This window comes from Falco naumanni, chromosome Z, assembly GCF_017639655.2.
Source record: "Falco naumanni isolate bFalNau1 chromosome Z, bFalNau1.pat, whole genome shotgun sequence".
NCBI lineage: Eukaryota > Metazoa > Chordata > Aves > Falconiformes > Falconidae > Falco > Falco naumanni.
Window position 1 is genome coordinate 7072605 of NC_054080.1, and position 21428 is coordinate 7094032.

At 40.7% G+C, this 21428-nt stretch overlaps 1 protein-coding gene across 3 annotated transcripts in view; it reads right to left on the reverse strand.

Moving 5' to 3' along the window:
• The window catches only part of FAM172A (family with sequence similarity 172 member A), a 270192-nt gene that overhangs the window by 128223 nt on the left and 120541 nt on the right, over positions 1 to 21428 (reverse strand). For all 3 annotated transcript variants that reach the window (XM_040579311.1, XM_040579315.1, XM_040579314.1), the window contains one exon: positions 12223 to 12441. In XM_040579311.1, coding sequence (XP_040435245.1) covers positions 12223 to 12441 — 219 coding nt within the window. The remainder of the gene's footprint in view (positions 1 to 12222; positions 12442 to 21428) is intronic.

Below are 21428 nucleotides of genomic sequence, written 5' to 3' on the forward strand. Positions count from 1 at the left end.
GAGAAGATGCCAGAAAACCTTCAACCTTGCCTGATGGAGCCAACACCAGCCGGCTTGGAGATGGACCCGCCACTGGCCCAGGCTGAGCCCATCAGCAATGGTGGCAGTGTCTCTTGGATAATGTATGGTAAAAAATGGTAAAAAAGCTGTGCAACAGCAGCTGAGAGGAAGAGGAGCGAGACTGTGTGAGAGCCACAGCCCTGCAGCCCCCCAGGGCAGGGCAGGAGGAGGCAGGAGGGGCTCCCGGCGCCAGAGCAGAGATGCTCTGGCAGCCCGTGGTGAAGACCATGGTGAGGCAGGCTGTGCTCCTGCAGTCCATGGAGGTCCATGATGGAGCAGACACCCACCTGGAGCAGGGCAGAGGGTGAGGAGCCCTCCCTGTGAGGAGGAAGGAGCGGCAGAGACAGTGTGTGATGGACCGACCGCAGCCCCATTCCCTATCCCCTGCGCCACTGGCGGAGGTGGGGTGAGGAAGGCAAGAGTGAAGTTGAGCCCAGGAAGAAAGGAGGGATGTGGGGAAATTGTTTTAAGGTAGCTCTTATTTCTCATTATCCTGCTCCACTGTCAATTAGCAATAAGTTAATTTCCTGGTGTCAACTCTGTTTTGCCCATGACGGTAACCGCGGGGTGATCTCCCTGTCCTTACCCTGATCCACAAGCCTTTTGTCATATTTTCTCTCCCCCTGTCCAGCTGAGGAGGGCAGTGATGGAGTGGCTGGTTGGGCACCTGACAGCCAGCCAAGGTCAAGCCACCACATCTCCATATTGCCATGAAATGCCCCTGTGCTTGGTGCTAGGGAATGAGGTGCAAATGAACAGGAAAACAGAAGCAGGACTGACTCAGTCTTGCGCTGAGGAAGAAAAGAGGTTGTGCAGAAGAATGGACCTGGGCAACTGAAGGATCTGTCCTTACTGGTGGCAGCAGAAAAGCTGTAAGCCCAAGATCAATCTGGGTAAGCTGTTTCTGGTCCTGCATGTCCTGCAGTGGCTGATTAACTAGATCTTCAGGCTAACTGAGACTCTGGAAGAGCTCCGATAACTTTTATGGCTAACAACAGTTGAATGCTGTTTAACAATCTACATTTAATATATTTTGCTATTTTTGTAGTTTAGCTCTGCTACTGCAAATGTTTCTGTGCTAACATATTTTAAATCTTAAATCTTGTTTAGTAATAAAGCTGACAATGAGTGGTAAGAATTGATAGTTGCCAGGTACCAGATGTCCTGGAAACCCCCCAAACTGTGATCACATTCACTGTGCCCAGCACCCCAGTACAATGCCAGAATACCCAAAACTGTCTCTCCACCGAGCAGCATGGATTAGTTTTGGAGGTGGCAACACCGGCAACTGCATGAGCAGACTTCTTCCAATGAACATCATTCACAGAAGACTGGACAGGAGTATCTTAAATAATTTGTAAGCCTTTATGAACGTGGGCTTATGAACAGGTTCAGGGGATGAAGTGAGACTGGGGACCTGTCCGAAGGCTTCAAGGCAACCTGCAGTTACTGCACTGGCCTGCAGATGAGATACAGATTCAGCTCTCACTTTGAAATTAACGGTGTAGACAAATCTTCTTAGAAGCGGTTGTGCACAGGCTTAATTAAACTGTTGCTCACTAATGCTTTAATAAAGTTGCAGCCCTTTTAATTCCACCATGTCTATCCTCTTCTAAACATACACTTGGCAAATAATCAATTTGAATGTCACAGGGTATTTTTTCTCTTCCTGAAACTCCAGAACTGCTTTGTAGCTTAAAATGACAGTTTGTGGACTCAAATTAACAATGTAGACAAAATTCTTTTTTGGCAAAGCAATAACAAAGGAGAGGGAGTAGGAAGGACATGGACAGTACTTGTATCCTTCCCATTATTCAAAAATGGGCACGCCAGTAACACCTGCAGAACATCGGTGAAAAAACTCCTGCTGCTGTGGTGCTCTAAGGTCCTTCAGCAAATTTAAGTGGATGATCTGGCTTGGGGAATTTATTGATTTCTAAAGAAATCACAAATGTTCTGCTCAACATGCCCATGTTAAAACTGCCGAGAAACACCACGCCCTGTCTGGAGGGGCTTACATCTTTCAAGGTGCATTTCTGTAGCAGTACTTGTTCAAGAGCACGTGGCATTAACCATGCTAACAGCTAGGTAGGCTTCCTGGTCTCCATCACCTGAGCCTGCTTTTAGTAAGTGGATGACCAACCACAACCTCAGGAGTACCAAATGTTCTCAGACAGGGAAATACACCTCTCTTCACAGTGTCCACAAAGCCCCTCAGTTACCTAAACACTTTTTCGAGCACTGAGATGGAACTTAGTGTAGAGCCATTGAACCACATCAGCTAGAGAGGACCTCTGAGGGTCATCTAATCCAACACCACGCTCAAAGCTGTGTCAGCCAGGACTGGTCACAAGTGCTGTGCCTGATAGCTTTAATCAAAGGCAAAAAGAGCGAGCTCGGCAGTTCCACTGTCGGAGAAGTGTAAAGATGTATGTTGTGGAAGCTCCTCAAACCCTGAACCACATGCATTTGAGACCCAGTGACTTTGAACACACCCCAGAGAGGTCCTGCAGATGACCACCACTGTGGGCACTATATGGTTTACAATATTTCCATGTCATAACCTTTTCTTTCCAACTTTTGTATGCTCTGTGGACCCCCAGCACAACGGAGGCACCTTTCACAACTGCGCTGTCTTTGTTGAGTCTAGCAGACCTGAATTTTGCCTGGTCACTTTATCTTTGGGTAGAAATAAGCATGACTTCATAGTGTTGTTAGAGAATCGTATCATGGTTATTTACCTCAATTGTAACAGAGTAAAAACAGTATCTGAACTTCCGCTCCAGTGATGATACTGTCTGGTGTCCATCAGGATGAAAATACCTTTAAATATCAGCCAAAATCAGACAATCAGTCAGCTGGGGTAGCTCAAAACAGAAAGGGAGAGGAATGGAAATGGTAAAATAACATGATGAACAAACAGCCAACAGCAGCAGAAAGGTATTTAAAACAAGTGGACTCCATGACCAAATCAGATGCTGTTATTTTAAGATCTATCACAGCAATAACTCATTTGCCCACTTAAGGCAAAGCTGCCAGAGCCTTAAACAGCATGCACCGTCTGAAAGCTTGACATATCTCAACGAGGAGGATTTCATACACAGCCAAGGTCTTCACTGGTAAGGGATTTAAAAATAAGCAACAGCCATTAAACATAAGCCTACTCTTTTTTGGCAGCCAGTGCAAAGGACACATGATGAATAACAGGATCCTGTCATCAAATGTGTTTGTTCATTTTTCAAACAACAGGAAAAGTGGAGTACCCAGCGGCTCAGAGAGGTGTAACTGCCAGGTGGAATGTGCGAGGGAAGTGACTTATCAAAGGGTAAGACCACAAAGTTAATTGCAGAACTTAGAAATCTTTCAAAACTACTTAACGCAGCCTAAGCTTTGCTACATTTCTTCATTACTTAATTCGCAAACTTCAAAAAAATTCCTTGGCAAACCAGATCCCTGAAAGAAATAAATATCTGTCTTCTTAACGTCTATGTACAATTAAGGGTTCTATTTTCCCAGGTTAAGAGCAGAGTGGCTATGACAGAATTAAGCGATAATGTCAATTGCCCACTTTTCTAGGATATAGGCTGAACTTGCAAGATCCATGCAATCAGATTATTCAGTTACACAGCAGGTGGAAAAGATAGGAGATAGGAATGAAAAACTATCCTGGAAGGAAACACCAGTCTGAAAGGACAGACACATTGCAGATGGTTATGAAGTACCAGGCGTGTTGTCTGAATTAGCTGTATTTTAAATATCTTGTACTATACAACTGGATGAACTGATTAAATCCTTGCTTTTGACGAAAAGGAAACTTTCCAGTCTTATCTATCCCATGCCTGCACACACTACGCCTCAGAGCCCACCTCCTGCCAAGCCTGTAGGATGGCAAACACGCAAGAACATGTGTAGGTTTTGTATGCTTTAGTGTAGGTAGTGCCCATGTGCACACACATGCACGCGTGTGTAAGGGGGAACTGCCCCCTGCAATTCACGATGTACTATAGGTGTAATGACTGATGCAAATTTAAGTGACACTAGATGATGTGTAAGTTGCAAAGTTAAGTCTTTTGGGACAGAGCAACTCTTCCACTTTCTTCCTAATTCAGTCAGGACACGACAAAACCAGAGGTAATATCTTTGCTGTTTTTTTTTTTTTTTTTTTTTAGAGGTGTAGAGGCATGGCAACCAGGAGCAGCATTTTATTAAAGAACTAAAAAACTGACACTTGGCTGGATGCATGGTGAATTATTTCAGCACATCCTGATAGTGAATGAAGGATCCCTCCTGCTATATGATCTAAGTGCAGAAGAGCAACTGGAGCCCACGCAGCCCTGATGTGCAGTCCCCATAATTACTCACACTGCTCACCAGAAACAGAAGCAGCGTGATTATATTGGTCAAGAGCTACTAACCCAGGGACGTCCCCTCCTTTCTGAATAACCTATTCAATATGGCTGTAATACATTTCTCACTCCACACTTTTGCTAGAAGTACCAAACTAGAAACTCTCAAACTGCTGCTTAAGAGGCCAGAACAAGCAAGGCTCCTCAGCAGACACCACTCCTGGTAACTCTAAATGCACCCTGGTCTTATTGTATTCAGTGGTTTCTCTCCAAGCAGTGCCATCTATTGGGAAAACTAACTAAAATTCGAGTATTACTTGGTAATAAAGAAAAATATAACTCTTTGTGTATTGACAAATTCACTCTTGCCAAGTACTGATCAAAAACTACAGAGACAGAGAATGAGAATCAACTGTTAAATAACAAAGTGTCGAAGAGTGTGGCTGAACAGCATGCAGCCCATTCAGAGGAGAAAACCTGCTACCGACGCTACCGACCACAAAAGACGAAAAAGCATTTTTGATCAGTTTAGCATCAGCTTTTAGCCAGGGAGAGGAGGATAAAACAAGGATTCAGCTGAGAGAGGAACGGGAAGATTTCTCAAAATTTAGATGAGCTCGTGGCTGGAGATAGCATAGAACATACTACTTTAGGAAAGCCTTCTGTCTGGACACTATGAAAATGAAGTTAACAGCTCTGAAGTTGGTAAAAGGGAGTTCTCAGGGCATGCTGATCAGCTATGGAGTTCACTAAGGCATAGCAAGAAAGGAGGTCATGACTCCATTCTCCTCAGAGCTCACAATAAGGCATATTTCTTTGCCTGTACAGGGATGACAATGAGCTGATTGTAAAGATAAAACTTGTTCTTAAGAGGTAAATAATTCAAAACAACATTGCATGGCAAGTAAATTCACAAAAAGTAAGCATTTTACTTAGTAAAAGCCTTTACTCCTAAGGATTTTAAAACGTAACAAATGAAAGGGTTATATTAATTAATTTTCCAAACTGTCAGCCACCTATGAATTGCAGGGTAGGAACTGACATTTTTCGGGGGGCAGTTTATTCCACATTCCTCCATGCCACCGTTTCCTTCACTACTTCTAGCCCCTTTTGTCAGCTGTCACTGCTGCAGGCAGCCAAGCAGACGACAGAGGAACTATGAGATCTATCTTAATCCAAAAGCTGGATTTTTTTTTTTTTTTAATATTTTTTCCTGAATTTTCACTTTGTTTTCTGTAGCATATGAGGTGAAAACAACGTCCTTGAACGTACTGTGCATCCTGTGCCCCGGTTCCCTGTCTGCTGACATTCATTTCCTAGGACTCCACAAATGTTGTTTTCCTGACCTCCACACGTTGTGCTATGGTTCTTGCATCCCCCTACTCAATACCCATAGATATTTCTAGAGTGGGGTGGGAGGGGGTGTCCCCACAGAAAAGGGTTATTTTGCAACAGTACCACTCATCTTAAGATGTATTTCTCTCAGAAACTAAATTTCATCATCTCTCACTGTTATCAAGGCTCTTATGGCTGACTGGTTCCCAAGAAAAAAACATGCAAAAAAGAATCTCCAAGTTTTGCAAAGAAGTGTATGCTGCCACTTAAGCCCCTGCTAAATTTTTTCTGTCAGTTTTCCCAAACACACGGTAATAATCTAGCATTAAAATACACGACTGCGTGCAGTACATTAGAGGACATTATCCCCGTTTTGGATATCAGCATAAAATATGTTATCCTTTGATTCTGTTGGATAAACAATACTTGCTGAGAGCAATCTGTACTGGCAGGAGGACAGACGAGAAGACCTATGAGGTCTTTTCAGTCCTTTGCTGCCATCACTCCACAATCAAAGACAGGCAGCGTCCAAGTACGAGAAGTTTGAGTAATTCAATTCACCTTTGCCTTCAACAAGTAGGTCCGCTTTCTGCTGAGCTAGTTTTTTTTACCACTAGCTTGCTAACTGGCCAGGTTTACCAAGCATGAATCCCATCTGAAAGGAAGGAGGACTCACCTGACCTGTGAGAGACAGTCTTTTTTAGCACAACAGGAGCACCACACAGCTCACGGCGGGAGGAGAGACGCAAGCTGGTTCTTTCTTTTGGAAACTCACACTGCTTGCCTCAAATTTTAGGAGCCGGATCTAACAAAGCACATTTTGTCAGCATCGTGTAATGAATGTTTGAAAGACACCAAAGCTAGACGGCCCCAATTTATTCCTTTTCTTTGATTAAACCATACTTGTGAAATGCAGAACAAAGAGAGGGTACGGCAGGAAGAAGAGCCAGTGGTGCTCTTGAAGAGATGCAAAATCTTCCTTCAGTGATTATCTGTGTCTCTGATTTCTCACTTGCTCAAGGAAAAGAAGACAAATATAACTTTTCTGGACTAGTAGATGCAAAACATACCATAAGAAGTCTTTAAAATCTCTGGATTCTTTAGAATACCTACTTTAACTGCACAAGCTAAATAGCCTATGCATAGATTATTGAATGCTGCTACAATTTAAACTCTACGTAATTCAGCTGTTTAATGCAAGTTGCTTGTTCACTGTGGTATCTATAGAATGAAATATACATACATATTCTTCCTGTTATATAGAGACTACTGTAGGAACCTAAAGCTTATCTCACCCTTTAGGAATGACGCAGAGGCCTGACTGGGGGTGCTCAGTGCCACTGTAGATGCTTTAGAGCCCTCCGCTTTGCCTTCCAGCTGCTCGGCCAAGCTGGTGGCAGGTCTCTTAGCAGTGCAGGTCCTGCAAGACCCTGGCCAGATCTCTCCAGGTGTCTCAGATATCCCGCAGCACCCAGAATGTCACTACACTTTTATGACCCAGCACCTGAAACGCAGTCTTTTTTTTTAACTCTGAACGCCCAGTGGTGAGAAGAATAAAGCCATGGTGGTTTCTAAGCAGTTCTCATGGGCTTGCCAGCATGATTTTGCTGTTGCTTGGAATAAGATTTCTCAGGAACGTAAGGAAGTGACGAGCTTTGAAAGGTAAATACGTACAAAGCAAAATCATGTGTTATTTTAAAGGTCTGTGTAAAGTAATGCTGATAGTTGTAAAACGGGGAAAATCCCCAGGCGTTGTGATATAAACATTGGAGTGAGGCTTTGGAGGTTCGAGCCATGATGTCCAGGTCACCCACAGACTTCCTCTGCGCCGGAGCATGTCCCTTACCTCTTGGGAGCTATCTGCCTGGCGCTTGTCATTTTGTCTCTTCTGGTGGAATAAAGGGCTTATTAGCCTGGTCTCAGCAGCGCGCTAATGCAGTCATGCAGGCTCTGGACGAGAGCAGACGCGTGCCTTGCCAAGTCGCAGAGCAGGCAGCGGGAGCCCGCGCCTGGCCAGGGACGGCCGCGGGGCCAGACCCGCACAGCTGGCGGGACCGCTGCTACGCTGGGACACGGCCCCGTCTCCCACGCCAAATAAACCCGCTGCACCGAAAGGTCACCCGGCACAGGCGGACACTCTGCGGTGACCTTCAGCCGGGCGACGCCTCGTGTCAGCCCTGCCGAACAATAAGCAGAAACGGCACAACTGTGCTCCAGCGCTTGCCAGGATTTCCTGCCCACCAGCAGTCGCCGCGTACTTAACCGTGTATTAATAAACCTGCTTGTTGCCACTTTCTCCTAAATACTGGCACAAATTATCCTGATGCATCCATTTTTAGTAAAACAAATTAATTAGCTGCACATGATCTTTTCCTATTTAGTCTCTCACAGAAAACGGGGAAAAATTATTTACAAAAACTATGCCACATCCAAAATTAATTTGATTTCATTGATACGCTATCAGTATAGATAGCATTGTTACAGACTGTGCTACAGTAAAAATATTTGCATTAAGAACTATTAAAGCAGCTAAGCTCAGTGGAAAAAAAAAAAACAACGGACAAAATTCCTAGCAGACAGGCCTAGGAAAGGCTTGTTTTGCCCTTTTGTAGGCAGTACGTTTTTTCAAAAGTACTTTTAAAAAGGCAGTACCTTCTTAAAACAGTACCCTTTTGCCCAGAAAACCTGACCCCATCAGTTGGTCCAATAAAAGTACTTCTTCCTACTTTCTTCGTCGCCTCTTTGATATCCTTCAACTATTGTGGCAACAACATTATTGCAAATTACTGTTATTATAAAATTATGCAATTTATACTTTTTCCTTTAATAACATTTCAGAATCCATTCAGTATACTTGTTTAAGTGGTGAATGCTATTTAGAAGGGGATAAATACTGATTTACATTTCTAAGTGTCTTTTAACATAGAGAAGACACTGTCAATGTGAAAATCTGTAGGGAGTGGGAGATGGCTTGGAGGATGGAGGGAATAATCATGTCACATTTAAGCCTGTATGATCTGTTTCCATAGAAAAAGGTTAGAGATCAACAAATTCTCAGTTTAGCTCAGTAATAAATGAAGGTTGGCTAGGGTTTCTGGGGGGAAGCATTAGCCAATATGTACAGCAGCAGCCTCTGGTGGTCTAAGAAAAAATGGTAGTATCTATAAGTAAGGATAGAAATGGTTTTTTTTAAAAGCATGTATGTACATATTTAGCTATTTGACTCAATCCTCCGTTCAACACATTAAAAACCAGATGCTTTTAAAATGATCTGCTGGCAATATGCTTGTTAAAATCTGAACAGTAACAGTATTAAAATTCATATGCATTCATTAGCATGTTATATAAAAGTAAAATGCTTTTGTTTAATCATTCCATAAAGTATTATAGTCAATGCTGATTATCAAGAAGTTTTTTCCCTCAGTTTGCATTGACAAAAAAGAAACCAAATTTATAAGATTGTTACTGAATTGATGACATTTTCTGTCTTCACTCGTGAATTCAGTTGGCAGATGTTTTCAAGAACAAAAAATTCTGTCTTATTACAAAACATATTAGGCAGGTTTTTCTGCCATAATGTTTGACATGATGTTTATTGCCCAGACCAAATCAGTCCCTTTAACAAGCTATAATGTATGCCAGAAAGTACATTATTTCATAGTTAAGGAAACTTCCAGCATGAAACAATAAGCACTTTGATCTTTCAAGCACTATGCTTAATGCACTACACACTCCCATAGTCGTTTTTATTTGTACCCATTTTGTACAAAAATACAGTGCAATTTGAGATTTTTTATTTTAAGACTCTGCTTTTACATGGTTTTGAGTATCTCAGCTTTTTTTTTTTTTTTTTTTTTTTTTTTTGTCCCTACGAAAATAAAGAAAATACTTCAAGAAATTCACTGTGGAAGACTTGAATTTTTCCAGTTCTTGGAAAATCTAACTGCACAAGTGGGGGCATCATCCACACAGCTTTAATTTGTTCAAACGGCATTTCCTTATCAGATCACAACAGTTCTCAGTGATCCTATGATAACATAACTGACGATATCTACTCCTATTATTTAACAGTCTGAAACAACTTCTCCTCCAGCATATCTGACACAAACAAATTTTCCTTCAATGTTTGACACCTTCTTGTGAGGGTATTTTTCCTCCAGTCCCTCTGTACCAGTTCTCCCTGCTTGGCAAAGATGATGTAAGGCTTGCTCAAGTTTTTCAAAACTCTTTGATGAGTTCTTTATGAAACACATACCATCCTTAAACATTTCTGCGGCACGACATGTTTTGTTTCAAGAGCCCAGTGAGTCAAATGTACGCATTGCTACGCAGTAAGTAAGGGTCATATCTAAATTGCCCTTTGAGATTACCCCAAACCAGCTCCAACACCATACCCCCAGCAGCCCGTGGTTGCGGTAAGCCCGGCAGCAAGTCCCAGGGTGCAAATGAGTAGTGATTCCTCTTGCACATGTAATCCTACGGACGCAAGCATGGGAGGCAAGAAATACACTGCAAATATGCATTGAACCATTTTTCTTTTTTTTTTGCATCATGCAATGCCTGGACAGACTGACAACTGTGTCTGTGGCCAGGAAGGTGGAGCAGAGCACACTATGTTCACAGCTCCTCTTGCAACCACCTACAGACTTAGCAGTTCTGCCCAACAGAGTAAATGGCAGTCTAATGGCACTCCCCAGTTTTGTTTCAGAAACGGGTAGGCAAGCAAATTGCAGTAATTTGTCCTGCCACACACCAAAGCAGAGATGCTTTTCATTCTGTTTAAAAAACCCTCTCTGTACTAGAGCCGATTAAAGAAAAAAATCCAAAGAATTCTTTTAGAATAAAATACTGACTGCATCAGACAACCCAATTTCAGGTAATATGCCCAGGAAAGGAGACCACCACCCACACTTTCACTGGAACTTATGCTACTTCTTCCCTTGTTTTGAAAAAAAAACAAAACCAAAGAAAGGGAATGTCAAGTCATAATTGAGGCACAGAGCTGCGCAAAAAAGAAAATGGCATGGAGTCACGCATTTTGTGTTTTTGGGGTCAAACCCCTGAAACCAAATTTCATGCCTCATCAAGAAGAAGAGCCACAAGAAGGTGGAACGGCTAAAAAGGTATTAAAAAAAAAGAAGACCAACACGGTGACTAGATGCCTTTCTGGGCAATACAGCAACACTGACTTCTGATGGACCTTGAGACAAGCCTGGCTGCCTGCCTTATGAAGCTGGGTCTGGCTGGTAGGCAGAATGGCATCCCTTGCAAACAGCAGTGGACAGAAAAAACAGTGCGCTTTGAATATGTATATGCACCCTTTTGTTTCCCATACTCACTAGCGAGATATTTCTCAAAAGGAACAGTAATATTTATGGTGTTAGTGATAACCTCACACCCAGGTTACAAACCCTTTTAAGTAGCCAGCAGAGCTGTATTCCTCCTACAAAGACTGTTATGTTAAACCACAATTAATAAGAACATTAAAATTTAAGATGATTCTCACATGTCTTTTGCTGGATTTTTCTTTTTCACACTGGAAAGGCATATACATTTTTACTGTTTTATCTACCTTGTGGTAGTAAAAACTGACGTTTTACTATTGAATGAAAATGCTAACTTTCACAATAAGGGCTATGGAAATTGCGTGACTCAGTCTTGAATGTATAATGCATAGTATGTATATGAAGCAGAATGTGTCAAAGTGCAAATAATATTGTTTGTGCCCCCTGCAGAATTAGAAATCCTCGGGTAGCGCTGTTATAACGATCCCATGCTGGTAGCATTACAAAGTGCAAAGGTTCACTGAGTAAGAAAAGAGCAAGGGACAGAGTTTCCTCATTACGCCATTCTCGAACTATTCTAGCTTAAATATTTATTAAGATATTAATAACTTGCCTTCTTTATCTGCCTTCAGAAGTTCAGCTGAAACACAATGGATGGCTGCTCATATGAAAACAATATATTATAGGGTAAATCTGCTACCACACAAGATGAACACCGGTATTTTCCACAACACATTATTAATTCAGCAGGTAATATGTTAAAAAACTATCAGGCTATAACCACTGCCTCCCCAGTACAAGCCAATATAATACAATAAATGCATGCATGACATGTGAAGCTGATAGGTTGCCTAAGCTGCACTAGAAAGTGTTTCTTATGTACGCCTCTGTTTATAAAATCATTTTTACAAAGTCTTCCTTAAATCATTCTCTTTCTTGATAGCACCAGTGAGCTCCTCTGGGGTTTATTTGAAGTTCCCCTTTGAAATTAGAAAGGAATGTTTTGTAACTCTTCCAAAACTTCACATTCAATAAGTGACAAACAATATCAATAGAATGAAGAGCCAGAAACTCTGTATAAACTCTTGAATGCCATCTCGGTAATGTGTTTGTTTTTAAAAAAGCATGCTGTTTGTTAGGCAATACGGACAGTAAACGTATCTATGCATCATTAAAGAAGGGCAAAAGAAACTTACTCTAATATACATCTGCATAGTTTCTTTTTCTTTTTGTGGATTTCGATACTTTTCGTAGAAGTCACGTCGCTTCTTTGTTTCCTTCTGGATTTTATCTTTTCTTTCCCTCTTTTCTGCAGGTTCATCTGAGCTATCAGAAGACAGCTGTACTTGGGCTTTTGTCTTCTCCACTTCAATATAGTTCTCATTGGGATTCAGTACTATTACTCCATAGCCTTCCTGTTTTAGAAGAGAGAGAGACACACACACACACAAAAAGAAGAAATATGAAAAGGGAGATTTAATGCTTGAAAATGCCTTGCACTTACTTTAATGCTTTTAAAAACTTTTGTATTTATTTCAGTAACTTCACACAACATAATTTATAGAGGGGTATTTTAAGAATATTCATTTTGTTTCATTTCTGTCATTAAAGGGATATTGATGTGTGAATGTGTCTGTGCATGCACTTATGCTCATACACATCCCTCAGCGTCAGAAAAGTTGCCTGTTTTACCTTTAAAATAATTTAATATGTTGTTTTATTCATAAGCACTTTATATGACTTTTTGAGAAAACAGTAGGAGAACTAAAAGCAAAATATTATTTTAAGAACACCACATAATGATGAATAAAAAGCTTATACCCAGCCAACAAAAACCTTTAAAATAAAAAGGATGTAGGGATTTCATATATATATATATATAAAATAAAATAAAAGAAAGCATGTGAAAAATTATTCACTGCAGTTTAAAATAGTAAACCCTTTTGTCTAGCTGACAAGCAGCATGCCATGCAGAAGCCAATAGCAGCAGTAGCAATGAATCAATACCAAAACCGATTTAGTGGTATTGCTTACAAGTCAACTCTTTTACTTTGAGGATGACTTTTAAGTACATCTTTAAATCTGCTCTAAAACTTCACTGGGATTATGTCCTGTATTCAACCAACCCAGCGAAAATTTGTGACCTGCAGGATGCTTTTGAGCATACCAGCTGCATTTTTGTGCCTCAGAAAATGAGCCGGTTGAAAAATACATGAATTTATGAATGAGAAATAAATCTTGAATAAATCAGCCAATCATTTTATTATGATTTTTAAATGATGGCAAATCACAGAAGAATTGTAACACTCACGGAAGATATAATCGCAAATGCAGGGAGAAAAAGAGAAGCACGTGCATTTAACAGATGAGTCCTTAAAGTTACCATGGGTTCCCAGTCAAAATCAAGCTGTCCTTTAAAAGTAAATTTTGATAAAGACTTACTTTTTGGAAACGTCTGTATTAATTACCTAACTGAACAGCTTTATTCTGGCTTTTCACTTGGTGCTGCGTTTTACACTTGGGCTAGGCACAAGGATCAAAGAGGTCCCGATACCTAGCTGGCCACAGCAAACCAAGCCCACGCCAACAAAAGATACTTTATTTGGGCTTGCTTTATTCTAATCTGTAGAGCCATTCACAAACCTTGTAGTGCATTGTGGCCACTGTCAGGTAGACAGATTGTCACTCGGTGATTTTCTACAGTTGGACACACTCGGCTAGTTATCAAAATCGCATCTGAAGGGAGTTCCTACCCCTCGTCCTTGTGCCCTTCTCAAACGTCTGCCGTAGCTTCTCCTCCCACCAAAAACCAAGTTAAAGGGCACGGTTGCACTCTACTAAACAGGGTGAAATAGAGGCATTCAGGACACTGTCTCTGGCGTAAGGGACGTAGTCAAAAAAGGTCACCATAGGCCAAAGAGAAAATTGCCTCCTTGCTAGATGCGGCGCCGTGAGTAAGTGGTCTGCTGTCATGGCGCTCCCCTGCCCTCCCCGCTGAGGGAACTGAACTAGGAAAAACATCGACAAACGGGCACATAAATAAATAATCAAAAGGGGAAGCGCAAAGGAAAATGGGAAATTAAAGATGGCAAAGTTTAGCATCTACCCACGCCGCTGCTGGTTACACTAACACACAACACTGTGCTGTCAACACATAGCATGTCCAACGCGGAAAAGTCAAAAAGCCCCAAACCCGTTGCAGGGGAGAATTACCACTTACAGATACCCCTAAATTACACGCCTTGGACGAAAGGATGGGTTTCAGTGCTCACTAGTGGCTGAGCAGCACCACCTTTCCACGGTACATGGCAGGCTGGTGGGTTTGGGGCTCTCTGTGCTGTTCATCTCCTTGACCTGCTCATTCTGAGCACAGACGTTGTGCATTATCGATTCGTTTGGCTTTCTATGCAATGCCAAATGCAAAATTCATGTGTTTATTACAGGTCTACAAGTGTTACAGGGATATGAAACTCTGTGTCCACTTTAGGCTGACCACAAAACAGACACATAAATCATCAAAGAAGTAGAATTTGTCTAAGTTATTGATTATGTAAGTGAAAATTACATGACTCATTTGTCCAATTTTACGAGGACACAATGTCAATTTTTCACATAGACATCAACAGATGAAATATGATTCCATTTTTAAATTCACTATTTCATAAATCAATTAAAGGATTTTTATCAATTATATTTTAAGCAGTGTAACATGTCTCCCTTTACATTTTCTTTTTATTTTAATTTCTCCCTGATTGCAAGCCTTTCCTGCCAGTACATTTAAAATAATTAGTAACTGAGATAGGTTTTCCCATAACTGAGGAAAAAAATTAAAAATCTTACAATTCATAAGGCTTTCTCTAGGAAAGTAGTCTCTTTTCAGACTGTTTTGCTTACATAATGTAGCTTATTTCCCTTTCCCTCATGCTTCTGCATCCTAAATGGCAAGATGTAAACAATGGCACCACAAAGAAGACCTGACAGTAAGATGTATAAATCAACACAGAAAACCAAAATGACTGGTAAAATCGTACCCAGTTACCACCTTTCTCATTCAGTCTTACTTAGCCCAAGCATTTTCCACTGAAGAAGCATACTCGGTTCTAAATAACATCTATGCAAACAATGTGGCTTTTAAGCTCAATTAGGTTTTTTAAAAATGTATTTCATGTGGGCACAGGTGCACCATTAAAGTTCAGTGCAATCAGAAAATTAAAACAAAGGTGGAACTCCTCGCTAATGCATTGGGGTTGAGCACAGAGCAAGTCCATGCAAAACGGAGCACACCGGACCACTAATACCTTAAAAACAAGCCTTTTGCAAGCTTTAATAACAGGCAAGATACACAGTCTTTGGCATGACTGTTAAGCAAAGTCAAAATCACATTCATTAAAAAATAGCTTTTTAAAGGGAAGTAGTGTTCAGAAGCGTGTACCTCGCTCGCAAGGTCATTAAAAATATCAGTTTCAGCTACTATGAGCTTACAGCATTATTAAGATGTAGTGACCCATGATGTACTGTCATCCAGGAGAGTTTTTAAAGCTTGCCACCATTAGTAAATCAGTAGGTGTGTTTTCAGCATATGTAAGAGCAGAGTAGTTCTCTCTTGTGTGTCCAGTGCACACAGAAGGAGAAACCTCTCTCTAAAGGGTAAAGTTTTTTTCACAGCAAAACGCTGAACTTTGGGACGACGGCCCCCCATCCCCCCAGTCTTCAGCTGACTGAACCAAGCCAAGCCCCGTGCCCTACCACATGTCTGAGAGAATGCAGATGTTGCACAGAAGCCATGGTCTGCCTGCATCCCCCATTAGTGTATCTGTGATGAGAAGCAATAATCAGGACAGACACTGATAAATACAATCCCAGCCTCTAATCCCCGAGTTCAGTGGATACAATTACAGCTTCTCTCTCAGACAAAACCACCCAATTAACAGCTATTTCCCCAAATTTCAGTGCTTAAAGGCAAGTAATATGTAATCTACACTTAACTACTAGCATCCTCCAGGTAGCTGCTCCTGGAGGTAGAGAACTGTATGCAAACGCCAATTTCAGGTTCATAAACACAAATACAATTAATGCTTCTGGTTGAGCCAGCAAACTATGGCAGAAGGAAAAGCAGGCGGATAAAATCAAGTGCTGGAAAGAATCATGAATCTCGTTTACAATACCTTTACTACAAAGCCAGAACAACATAGAAGGGCCTTTTCCACTGTAATACATGGGCCAGAAATGGAGCAGTACTTTCTGCCTCTCACTGGAAGTTCAAGCGAGACGTTCGAAACGAAAGGAATACTAGAATTATTGCCTCTGATAGCAAGAGTCAGGTTAAAAAACACAGAGCCCCAAAGTATTTGAGGTACATTCAAAATCTTTTGAAATCTCCCCTGCCTGGCCACATGAATAATGAGCTGAAAGCATTCGGCTCTGCATATTAATCCACCAAGATGGGACACCATATGTGACCAGAGAGGTCAGGGCTGGAGAGGAATCTTTTGACCTATGTAACTATCTTTCTGGACTGCCAGCGCGGGTCTGTGAGAGATCATTTTCCTAAGCTTTATCAACCTGAATTTTCAGGTTTGCTATGTGGATTGCTGGCGACAAGACCGGAGTTAATTCCCAGGGGAAATGCAACTCAAAGTGCTCAGCTCTTAAACCTGCCCGTGGTTAAAGCAGACACAGCGGCGTCCATTCATCTTTCTGAAAGATGTATGCTCTGTTCATTGCCCATCTTTTCCATGGGAAGGGTGCATCTATGTCACTGTTGCGACATCGTAGGTGCAACAGTGGGATGAGGTCATGACAACCAATCAGAAGTCACTAGTGAAGCGTTAAAGTAAACATAGCTGTTGGAGATGCAGCTCAGCTTGAAAAATGCCCCCTCCATTATTTGAGCAATTTTCTCAAGACGTGACCTGAGACTGAAACGCCTGAAATGTCAGTTGACTCCGCTTTCTGTTTCCACCCAATGTACATTTTGGCAACTGCACCCTGCTAACACTTTGCGATATTTCCACCCCGGCTACACCTCGGCTGCCTGAATTCCAGCACTGTGTCCAAGTGTGTAAAAATGCTGTGTTGCTGCCAAACACACATTGTCCCACGAAGTTCCCAACTTAAAATAGCTCATCAGGTTAGGCAGGAAAAGAAAACATGCCACAGAAAGTTTTTAGAGGACCACCTGTTGTCTATTATTTTTACATAGTACTTACTCATAAATCATAACACAGGGTAATTAATCAAGCTGTCAAAGAGAAGGTCAGAGGTTATGTGGGGGAGTCAGAAGGTCATGCATGGGCTGATAGAGGTCAGGGTCACACCACATTCCTCATTATCAAGTTGGGATGAGAGACGGCCCAAGCAAACAAAAGTGAAAGCAGATGGAGAAGTGAGTGGATAAAAAAAAGGAGAAAATTTCACAAACAAAAAGAAAAGTGAAAGAAGAATGTCAGTTGCCTTCAAACAAGGAGGAGAATAGAGCAGAAATACATTGAGATGTTCTCAAAAGGTCTCACAAAACACAAAGAAACTACAGTTTGATTATTTAAATACATGTAATATAACTTTCTGCCCGATCTTTTTGCAAACATTAAGTGACGCCGCAAAACAGGCACGGTAGTTTTGGTTCCGTTTCACATCTTAAGTCAATACTTTCAAGGTGAATTAGACAAAAGGAACCTATTACTGTGATGAAAGCCGGTGGATACGTAAAATTGCTTCTAAATGCTTAAGTTTATTCTTGTTTATGGCTACAACCAACAGACGTTCAATAAAACAGTTATAACCTGTTTGAATGATGTATTAAGAACTATACTTTCATATACACAAATCTTCAAAAACACAAAGCATCATGAAAGTCCCTCTGGATGACACAACAGTTATAAAATATTCTGTCATTACACTGACCTGAATTAGATGCAGAATACTGTGCAAAATTAGCTGTCACCCTTTCCTCAAAATCTTTGTTAATCTCATTTTGAATGTTTGCAGCTTTATCAACACATGCATCAATGTCAGCTCCTTGGTTACTGAACCGCTGTACTTGGAAGAAGATATAATTAAAATGTTTTGGCACAGAAAAGGTGAAATTGTATCTTCCCCTGTTCCCTGAGGAGTCTGTAAAACATGTAGGATATATTGACAAACACACACCCTTGTCTAGAGCCCTGACACCCCAGGTCACCCAACTGCTATTTATTTCAAAACATTCACTTTACACTTACGCAAACTGTCACCTGCTGTGTTACTAACTTTTAATGGATATTAGAGCCATAAAAACAATAAACTCTTCATTTCCTTTCTGTTACTACCTTCTAATTCCTCACTGCATTAGGTCTGTCTCTTATCTGCATGCAGAACTGTATTCACCGTATTTCACCATATATAGCACCTTTATGCTGGGAAGTATAAAACATGCCATTAGTATGTTTTACTTTGCTATTTGTTAATTTCATCCCCAGCACAGCCATTCTAAACAAATGAATGTTTAAGGCTAAAAAATCCCCACCAGACAAGCTGTTGCCATACTCTGAGTTTACTGCTGAAAAGTTTCGAGAAGAATTTATGTTTTACATCTATCTATAATTAGCAACCCAAATATGTCTATGCGTAAGATCTGCAATCCTGTTTTATGATTGTTTGTTCCCAAGGCCAAAACTGAATAAACACATCCATGATTTGTAAGGGTTTTACTCCCTCGGTTGCGTACCGTATTCTTGATAGGGAGCTTCTGTGCCTTTACAAGCACTAATTTCACTAGGATTTTCAGCAGAAAATAATTTCTCATGGCGACTGGATTACAAGAAACTACGCTATAGCATTAACTTAATTCTGTCAATTAACAGAAAAGAGCTATATTCATGTTCCAACCACTGCTTCAAACGTTGTTTAATAAACCTCAGCCCCACCACCTCTCCCCGATGTGAGGTTCAGGCTATCTGGGGGAATCAGCGGTGGGCTGAATGGGAGTGAATCCATGCCAGCCACGCAGGCAGGGGTACAGGACTGCAAACCATCTGCCCACAACAACCACCCAGGCTGCAGTAACAAGTTTCTGCTCTTCTTCACGAAGTGCACACAGCTTTGGGGTCTGTACAAGCTGTGAGAGAGTGAACCCACCAGTTACACCCAAGGCCTGGCATCTTTTAATGATACCTTACAGGAACCCCTTCTGTAATTAAAGTCTGTGCTCTAGAAGTTCCCCGTCCTTCCCACTCCCCGTCCCCTCACTGTCTCCCCCCTTAAGAAGCTATTTTACTTCCTCTTGCAACAAAAATTTCAGAAGCTTCAGAGGGGTACAAGATCTCGAACAACAACCTCATGCACGTTTCACTTTTTCACTAAGATTTTAGTTAAAAGGTTATTCAGATTTATATAGAAATTAACTTTTTGAAAGCAATGCATCAGAAACAAGCATAAATCAAACCATCTTCATAAACCCCACACAAATAACAAGTAATTATTGGTTCTACTTCATCTACAGGGAAACCCAAGCAGAACAGCGGTTAACCCTGTGAAAGTTATGCTCAAATGAGGTGCAGAGATGAAGCTGGACTGCGGGATTTTTTAATGCTTCTATGGTATTTCTAGCTGACAGCTGAAGTTCTTCACTGCAAATTCGTTTTCCAAACCACTTTGCCTCCTCCCCGAGAATGTCACAGTATGTCTTAATTATTCTCATTTGTACTTCATAATGAATACACCCCCAAACAGGCTGTAAGTATATATTTTTTTATGTTGCACAACATGGAAAAGTAGGTGAATTTATTCTAAAATGCACCCCACTTTCTTCCCTTTTGTAAGAGTGTAAAATCTTTTTGTAAACATTTTCTCTTTCTGAACTGTAGATATCTCGATGGGCTCAGAGGTTTGTCTGGATTTGTAACATCTTTAGCTTGCAGAAAAGCAACCCAAGGTGCCAAGTTCTTCTACTTTACCTTTCATCTCCAAGAATTTATATGTATTAAACCATTACAGAAAAAAGATTAAACGTCAATCTCTTGGAAGGTCTGTATTTCAGTACTGTAAAGGGAAAATACATCATGCACATAAGTGTTTTCTGCAAAATCTTGAAGTTATCCAAGTCTTGAAAGACAACTCCCATTTAGTGTTGAGCATTGTTTGTGACTGCAGTCTAAAAATCTTCTATCCAAATGACACGAAATTCGGTTGGTTTTAGTATGTGCATGTATTCAGGCACTTCCCTGATAAAACAGCCACTTGTAATCTAAAAGTAAAGCTTCTGGTTTGTACCTATCTTCAACAAACAGGTGCAGTTCGGCACATTGATGCTCCTTCCTTCCCACAGTGACCTATGTCAGAAGACCTTCTTATACTTCTTCTGCTAAATAATTTAATTACTTATGAGTTATGGTTTCTTTGTAACCTTTTAAATGACTAACTCATTAAAATGCAAAAATATGCAAAACATGATGTCACTGGGTCAAACAGCTGTGTTGGTAAAATTATGGCTGTGAAAGTCCCTAAGAACATGAAAATATTAATAATTTATATTGCTCATTATATGGCAAAAACTCTTTAAACAGATTTAGAGACAGATTAATTTTATAATCACAAAACGCTACACTACCTCACGGTAACAAATCTTTTTACCATCTGTGACCCTTTTGTATACATAAAATATAGCTGAAAAATCTTTTTGTTAATATGTTTTAAGTTACAAATATTGATGAAAAATGCCTTGTGAAACTCTGATAGGGATGTACAGAATTGTGTTTTTTTTAAAAAAATAATAAAACCCCCTCTCTTTGTTATGGATTTTACGATCACTTCAGTTTTCCTGACTAGACAGCACATAGCAAGAACACATAGGTATTTCTTAAATGTCAGCAAGTCTTTACTGCAAATACTTTGCAAATTAGTATCACATGCAGCCTGGTCTTGTGTTGCTTGAAAGGCTATCACTTTTTTAACCCTGATTTTTTTTTAATTTATGAAGCAACAGACAAGTATTGCTGCAAATATGTAAACAAAATATTATCAAATCCATCCAAAGTTTAAAATGTCTCACATCTGTGCTACACAGCTGATTCATAATGCCAAAATGAAAGGACAGTGAAACCTTCATTCCTGGGACTCTCTATTGATTGTGTCCTCAGACACACAGAGGTTTCAACTTGCGATAAACAAGACTGATTTTTTGAAGCTGCCAGTTATGGGCTTCTGCAAGTCCTACTTTTTTCTGCCTGATACGTGCCAGACATTGTCCTAAGGCCTGCCAGAACTTTTCTGGGGCACTAATATAAGGCAGTGGCACAATCTGCTAAGAACTGAATCCCTGGAAAAAAATAAAGCTTCTACTGAAGGAAAAAAAACACCCCAACCACCAAAAAACATCCAACCAACCAAAAAAACCCCCAAAACAAAACCCCTGCCACGGTATTTA